At 40.4% G+C, this 8,762-nt stretch overlaps 1 protein-coding gene across 1 annotated transcript; it reads right to left on the bottom strand.

Moving 5' to 3' along the window:
- Positions 1 to 37: 37 nt before the first annotated feature.
- On the bottom strand, positions 38 to 4,234 carry glipr2l (GLI pathogenesis-related 2, like). Its single transcript, XM_080039135.1, has 5 exons — positions 3,885 to 4,234; positions 3,161 to 3,269; positions 2,322 to 2,425; positions 1,761 to 1,838; positions 38 to 762 (listed from the first exon to the last, which is right to left on the bottom strand). Exons 1-5 carry the CDS (start codon positions 3,895 to 3,897, stop codon positions 596 to 598), a joined length of 471 nt encoding a protein of 156 aa, XP_079895261.1. The 5' UTR covers positions 3,898 to 4,234; the 3' UTR covers positions 38 to 595.
- Positions 4,235 to 8,762: the final 4,528 nt, after the last annotated feature.

The raw sequence follows: 8,762 nt of genomic DNA, 5'->3' as shown, positions 1-8,762 counted from the left end.
TTATCAACTTTATTGTAAAAAAGAAAAAAAATACTGTACAAAACAAATAGCACTGCAGTGTTCTGCTATGACAAGTGGTTGCAATAACAAAAACTCATACCAAGCATATTTAGTCATTTAAATTACAAGCAATGACTCGACATGTAAATGTGCGAAGCCTGTCCCTTTGACAGACTTTTGCTCCCATTCTTATACAAATACAGATGTGAGGCTATGGAGTATGTCAGTGTGTGAACGTCTGAGAGTATTGGCATCAATGGATTAAATACTGTCACAGGTACAGTATGTATGACCATGACCTATTAAATCAAGGTTATACAATGCAAATGGAAATGTTTTGTTAGTAAAGACAAACAGTCGTGCTTCCTTCCTTCTAAACACTGTCGTCCATTTTCAAATTATAGGCATAGGACTTTCTGCAATAGAGCTGTTCATCTCATTAAATCCATACAAGGTAGTAATCTCTGTGAGGCAGGAAGTGGTGCTCTCCTGAGTCTTCCCTATACCAGTGCAGGAAGGACACTTCAGACTCTCCTGGAAAAAAATGGAATAATTGCCTTTGGGGTTGAGTCAAGTGTTGGTCATGTTGACATCTTTAGGTGGTGGTTTTAGCCGGGAGGACGTTGTTCTCAAAGTGTCCCTGGTTGGTGACATTCCCAGCTGGGAAGTATCTGGCCACCACGAAAGAAGAACCGTCTGATGCAGTGGCCTTACCCACACCCAGCTTTTGAGTGCTTTTCCACACCATTGCCGTGAAATGGCCTGTGTGGAGAATGGAATGAGAAATGAGGAATAGAAGAAAAAAAAATGCTTGCAGGAAAAAGGCAGAACCAAAACACTGACGGTCAAAGTGGAGTGAGGACTTAAGTTCCTCTAAATATTTACAGATGTATGAATCCTAATTCCTCTCTCACCTCATACCTCTACTCTCGCTCTGTACACTTCATCCCTTTCTTTCTCTATCAGGCAACTTGGGTGGATCAGTGTGATGAGCTCACTAGGATTGATCTGCTTCATCTGTGCTGAAGCTATGCGAGCACGTCAGGGCAAATAAGAGCAGACTGTAAAAGACATGTGGGCTGAAGAGTGATACAGAGGATTGTGATGTCCCTTCTGTTTCTCCATGACTGGTCACTGAGTCCAACATTCACACACTGACTGAGGTGGGACATAATAACTACTTTGCCCGTGCTTGGGTAAACGTGAAACTGAGAATGGGAAACTGACATTGAGTAAACAGACAATGACAAGGAGAAACAGAGCAGGAAATAGATACTTAAATTTAATAAGAAATAAGGAAAGATTTCTTCAAAATTTAAAATTTATGTTTGACATATGTATGTATGCTGATAATGATATACTAATAGTCTGTTTTATCCAAACAAAAGTCCAGACTTAAATTATACAACACATCATATCAGCAATCACAGAAATGACAGATTCTTGGGAGCTGCTCTTGGAAATCCAACGATTAATTAATCATCACGATAATTGCAGATACACCGATAAACTAACCTTTTATATTATTATATCTTATATAATGTATTTTATTTAACTTATTATTTAGCATGTGATTTGTCATACAGAAACCATATTGATATTAAACACAGGAAGAGTTCTGATGATTTCTCATGATTATCATGATATTGAACTTAGTCAATCTGTTGTTATTCGATTGCACACTAGAGGAGATTTGCCACTGACTGAAACATGAAAGGAAGTGAGAGAGACGGACAGACCCTCTCGTGTGTGAATCTCACCAGTGCCAGAGGAAAATCCAGGACGGTTGAAATTGTACTGCTTCACTTCATCATACCAGCGGTCTGCCACATCCTTTCCTGCACACGCGCACAGGACAACATGTTAAATCAGTCAACAGTCAAATCAGTCATGGGTCGTACATGTTCATCAGAATGACAGCAATGTAAGAAAAGAGGACTGCACCCTGCAACCATAAATCCTATTTCGGCACACGTTGTTTACAGTGCCGCACTTTATGTCAACCAGTACTGTGCTGTAGGAGATGCTGACATATTTGTGGAATGAGTCATGGTGTCTCTCACAGCTCAGCACGGTTCTCACACATAGTGCAAAGTGGAGGGGGAATACATAGCAGCTGTTCACTTTCAAGGCTGGGAAAGCCTGCTTTAAGCCTCGTAGACTAAACTATTATATCTATGGATGGATGAATTATTCATTACTTATTTGACCATTGTCTGTTATATAAGGATCACAAAGAGGGCAAATAAATAATTTAGGTTGCTTATAAATATAATATATAGTATGTGTATATGCATTTATACTGTAAAGTGTATATGTACCTGATTGGTCATAGGAGGCCCATGCCAGGTTCTCTCCGCAGCTCCCTCTACTGGACTCCACACTGTGTTTCAGGATTCGTGTGCTGGCCAGACTTTCAGCGTAACTGTGGACAGAGACATAGAGAAGTTGTGGATAGGCAGGTCTGAAACTGTCTCATTTGGGATTCGCTTTGGATAAGTTTGTCAGCTAAATGATATACTATGTAATGTTTTCTTTTCTTTAGTTTCTCAATGAATTTGGCTACAGAAGCAGAACACAGAAAGCGGCGTATAACTAAAGGCTGTATCTCCTTTTATGATTTAGCCTTCCTAAGAAGTATTGCTGCACTGTGCTGTCCTCCACCCTTTAAGGTAAACAATACAATAATTCCTGGTTCAATCCAGAGTGTAAATTTGCAATGTAGGCACTGGAACCAGTTCTTTTCTAAACAGTTGCTTTTGGTCATTGGGTTGATAATATTATTAAGACGAGCTGCGGCTTATACAAATTACATTTCCATGAACTAATCAGATTTTGTTAAGTGAAATCTCTTTTCTCACCAAAAGGTTTTATCCTCTTACTTTATGAGCATTTACTCCAATTTACAGAATCACTGCAGTCACAAGGTTCAACCTCAGAATAATAGAATAATGCCTAATCTTTTCAAATACAATTTGTAAAATATTTGTTAATACAATTAATGGCAACTAATTGTCCACAAAACTTGTAATCACAATGGAAACAATTATTATTATTTATTTCCACAGGCTAGCCTGGAACTGTCACTGACACAATGACTGGTATACGTAGTCCTTGCTTATTACGTTTTTTAATGTGAACTGTGTGTGCATTAACCCACCGCGTAGCCTCCCTGCTCAACTTTCTGCTCAGCTTCAGTGGAGGAGCCTGGTGCTTCTTCCTGAAGTCATTATGGCAGTGCAGCACCTCCTCGGAAAACTGTTTGGAGGCTGAGAGAGAGAGAAAGAGAGTTGACAGAGACAGAGAAGAGTTTGGCAGCCCGGCAACAAAAAACTGACAGAGACGCGATGATACAAGGATTCAGAACCCTAACTCTAGCTGAAATGTGATTTACAGTCTCACCAGCTGAAGGCTGAGTGACCTCAGACAGTGAGTACAACTCCATGACAGATGATGGAGCAGAAAACGTCATCCACATCAACCCCCTCCCCACCACCACCACCACCACCACCGCCGCCTCGGCCTGGTGCCTATCACTCAGAGGCCTTTTCATAAGACCCACAACCTCTCGAGTGCCCTACACAATGGGCACATTCAAATGGCCACACACCAAAACAATACAAACACTAATGCTGTCTGAAGCCTACTCAGCATGCTGAAACTGGAATCCTAACTAAGAATCAGTAACAGCTTGACTTGTCCGGTCTTGAAATGTCACTGGAAGCAACTTTTAAACATTTGGAGTTAGGTCCTTTTCTTTCAAAATGTAGCAACGCTCAACAACAGCATACAGTAAACAAGGATGCACATACAGGGCAAAGTTCTGACTCAGGCCAAATGGATACAATCAAAGTAAAAATCCTTAGGATGCACTTTCCACTTACCTGACTTTCCCATGGTGCTGACACAGGGAGCCTTCAATAAGCACTAACACACCAAGGACTGAACGAAAGCAGCCTCTCCTCACCCTTGTTTCCTATTCCCGCTCTCTTTCTGTCTGTCTCTTCCTCTGTGACCCGCTCACTCTCCCTCTCTTCCTTCAATGCTGTCTATCTAACGCTGATGCTTTGTCACAGCTGCTAATGCCTCTATTTCCTTCAATTACTCTCATTCCGCATTGAACCTACAGCAATAGTGCAAAGTTCACCCTTTAGCTATTTCTCTCTACGATCATCACGCAAGATCCTTCTTCTTTCATTTTTGTTTCACGCCCTCTAACTAAACCTGCATCCTTCTCTCGAGGCCACACACTCTACTATCTACATGCCCTGCTGCAACTATCTTTATGGCTCAGGAGCACACACCCACTCTTTGTGGCATTCCTTCTAATGAAAGGGGAGCCCCTGCAGTCGTTGGTGACATCATCTTTGTGAGACACATGCCCATATATGGCTTGGAGATTCTTGTATTCAGTAACTTACTTGGTAGACAGGGGGAAATGTTGCTCTTAACAACTGCTTACCGGGACAAAGGCTCTCTTCACAATCCAAACTGTCACTGTGGATACACTCTGATATAGGATTTCTAACCTCTCTTTTTTAAAAACCCTCTTTCACTTTCAGTATAATGCTGATAGCCTCAAAGTGCTTTGATCATAATACATTTCCAGGGGACTGCCCACATGCATCTTTCAGTTTCTTCAGCAATTTGTGGATCAATAATTCACCTCCAATACACCCAATTGTAAAAGAGTGATTCCTTTACCTCCTTTTTGGATGAAAACACAATGCTTGAATAATCTGCCTACTGCAGTTGACACAGAGGGAAAGACAGAATCACCATTCATCATGCTGCAGAACAGGTTTCTACTGTATGTTTTGTCCGTTAGCTGTATTCTACCCTCTTTGCTTTAATGGTATTTCCAAAAACTGGGATATTTATCTTTCAAAGAAAAAATAAATGACACTCGGTGAGGGAGGAACGATATGCAACATTACCTTAAAATGGATCACCTTGTATTTCACTGTGCATCTCATAACTCAGCTTTTGAAATTGTCTCTCTGTGTCTTGTGGTAAAAACAAAAAATCCAACCCATAAGGTAAAAGTGTTAAAATGAGTTATGCTACTGTAGATTGTCAGAAAGTTGTATACGATCCCCAGAGGATGAATTCCTTTTTACTCTTGCACCATCATCCTGTCAACATTTTGGTCACATTCCCATCATCCTGTTAATTAGCCAATGTTAGCATGCTAAACCACATGGTAAACATCATACCTGCTCAACAATAGCATAGTGTCATTGTGAGCATGTTGCCATGCTAGCAGTGGCTGAAAACTCTTTGGCCTGTTGTGTTTTTTTTTTTTTTACCATAGGTGCATTTTGTAATTTTATTGTCTTGGCAACTGATGCCGTAATTAACACTGTCAATACCATAAACTATTATTCCAAGGACAGATTTATAGATGACCCATATTAGACTGAATTGCATTTGCAGTATTTGTTTCAGCATCGGATTAGGTCTGATACCAACCATTTTAATGTAACTTCTGAAGTCGTCATATGACATCTTTACAAACCCAGATAAACCAGAGTATTACTGCATTAACTACTGATGAATCAGTGGTCACAAATAGACATTTTCCAACACACTATTTGTATGTAAACATGTTTCTGTATGTGTGTGTGTGTGTGTGTGTGTGTGTGTGTGTGTGTGTGTGTGTGTGTGTGTGTGTGTGTGTGTGTGTGTGTGTGTGTGTGTGTGTGTGTGTGTGTGTGTGTGTGTGTGTGTCTGTGTGTGTGTGTGTGTCTGTGTGTGTGTAGACGTGTTGTAGTCCAACTCTTTCTAGGTACATTGCTGCAGTTTTTAACAGCTCAATTAATAAATCATCAGTCGTCATCAGTATAACACTGTGTACAATGGGAATACAATAATGTTAGATTATGTCGGGAACACATGCCATGCCACATCATCATATTATACATGGGTGAAGTGGGTTGGGAACAAAGCTGGAGCTGGAACATTTATATAGGCTATAAAAAACACCATGAGTTGAAATTAGTTTTTTTAGAGCAGGACTACTGTTTGGGATCTTGAAGCGTTTTTAGTTGCTTTGCCCATTCCCCTGTCTGTGATGTGATCTGTGTAAGTGTAATTATCTCATTTTCCACAAGGTGGGACTGTTAGCAAAGGCAATGAACACAGATGTCGTTGTTCTATTCTGCACAGTTAGTGCAACTAATGACATCTTAGTTTGATGATATGAGTGGACATGATGGGATTCATGTGAAAAGCCAGGCCACTTGATTTCTCATTAGCTGGATAGTGCTATCTTAACAAATTGATTTCCTCCTTGCCTCCTCCTACCATCTGCATAGTGATGGGACTGGACAGCTGGAAGATGACATTTACATAGAGGTCTTGAGACAGTGAGACTTACAGCCATACATCTTAATTTATACTAATTGAGATAGCCACGGAGTGTGTGTCCTTTGTGTGTATCCGTGGTGTGACTGTGTATATTTGAGTGTGCGCGTGTGCACATGTGTAGGAGGTACGGGTGCTGTAATTTATAGTGATTCCCTTTTAGAGGGACCATACGGACATCGATCCATGCAGATATTACTTCATTTATCGCTGCACATTGGCTATATCTGCTGTACTTATTGCTTGGCTCCTATCCTTGTCAGCTATACGACGTTGTTGCTTCGCTTCCTCTCTCTTTCCCATTACTTTCCCTCTGTCTCTCATCCCTTCCCCCTTCTTCCTTCCAATACGTCATTTTCATTTTTCTTTCCTCACACCTGAAGCCCCTAATGAAAATCTTCCAGCCAATCCCTTATAAAAAGAAAAGGAACACCAAATTCTTCCAGGGCCAGCCAGAATTCATTTTGCACTCCCTGTCATGACTGAAGTGAATGTCGATTTATGGCAACAGAAATGTGAAATAACTCTTAGTGGGGCTGTAAGTGCACTTAGTTGCATATAATTCCTCTTTAGCGTTCCCGAGAGGAAGGTGAGGACTTTTTAATAACTCCTTCCATTCACCTCCATCCTCATTAAGAGGTCTAGTTGACTGAAAATGGAGAGATCTACTGAGGGGGTGTTGAGAGGATTGATCTCGACTGAGAGAAAAAGAAGTGAGGGGGCTGTACTTTATTATTTTTTTCGAACGAGGTGGTTGGAAGCTCTCTCTCCAAAGCGCCGGCTCCAGAATTTGACACATCAAAAAGCCTTTTACGGTGTCATTAGTGTAACTGTTCCGCCGAGGACAAATGATTCTGCGGGTTAAGAGGAGTTAATCACCTGCCACTCAAACCTCATCAAGCTGCCTCTACGGATGAGGCGCTATACAAATCCCCATCATATTTACGGAGCCTAAAATTAAGCAGGCAAGTAGACTGCATGCAGAGAGGAGAGAGTGAGAGTGACATGGGTGGGCAGGGGGGCACGCTGGGAGGTTAAGAAAGGGAGAAAGACAGAGATAGAGGAAGACAGAGACAGTAAGCAGAGCTGGACGACTCCTGTCTGACACTAAGCAACCGAAATGTAATGTCTTAAAAGGCCATCGCAGTCAATAAAGTTCCTAATGTGCTTAAAGCAATTACTGTGTCCGGAGAGGAGCAGAGTGCATGCAGGATATTAACCTCGGTAACCCGCTCTATCTGGTCCATAATTAAATTATACTCACATCCTCATTCTAATACAGACACACACACACACACACACACACACACACACACACACACACACACACACACACACACACACACACACACACACACACACACACACACACACACACACACACACACACACACACTCACCCTTTTGCAAGCATGCATAAGGGTGCATAATACAAGAATAAAAGTGAAAGTAAACATTGATGATGATGTGGGATCTGGGCTGTTAGCGGTGTGTGGATTGACCTTGAAATTGATTGACATGTTATAATTTTGAGGGCTTGGCGCACAAAGGGGGGCGTAAGTGACTTTTTCAGAATTTGACAGGAGAGAAAAAAAAAAACTTTTAATTGATTGTAATTATTTAATAAAAAACAATATACAATTTATCTCTTTTTGTATAGAGATTAGGCTTCAAGGAATTCATATTTAAAAAAAAATAAAAAAAGAAGGACTAAAATAAAGTCTTACCATATTTTCTCCTTCATTTGTGGCTACGGATATCAAATTATCCAAACAGTCGATAACACTTGTTCTGAAGTATAAATGTTGGTCTTTTCTTCAATGCCTCCATATTGTCAGCTCTTTTAGCTTATAATGCACTTGACTTACACTTACGCCTTTTGTGCGCCAAACTCAGTGCACTTACGCCTACTTTGCTCCAAACTTAATCAATGGTTTTCACTTACGCCTTTATGTTTTCAGTCTTTCTTTCAAATGGTAAAATGTATATTGACGTTATTCTTTTACAATTTGATAGAACTAATCAAGACCTTTAAAATTGTATATAAAAGTCATTCTCGCCAAATATGTCACATGCAACCGTTTCGCTCCAAGCCCTCATTTTGATGACGCCTATTACTTTGGTTTGGTAGAGTTGTTTCTGGATACTCTCTTGAAATAATTGTAATTGGGTAATTTTCTTGGAACTTTGTCTCTACGAGTTTTTACAAATTAAATGATTATTTCCAGGAAAGAACAAACTAAGTTAATTAAAGTGTTGTTGTTTTTTAGAACATCCTTGCCCTCCTCCACCCATTTGTACCAAATGGCCATTTTCCTCCTGCTGACAAAGGCACTATTATGCTGGTTTGCATTTAAATCTGCTGCCTGCTCCTTTTTCCTTTCTCATTTTGCATT

This window comes from Ammodytes marinus (assembly GCF_949987685.1).
Source record: "Ammodytes marinus genome assembly, chromosome: 13".
Lineage (NCBI taxonomy): Eukaryota > Metazoa > Chordata > Actinopteri > Uranoscopiformes > Ammodytidae > Ammodytes > Ammodytes marinus.
This window is presented reverse-complemented; position numbering and strand designations above follow the sequence as displayed.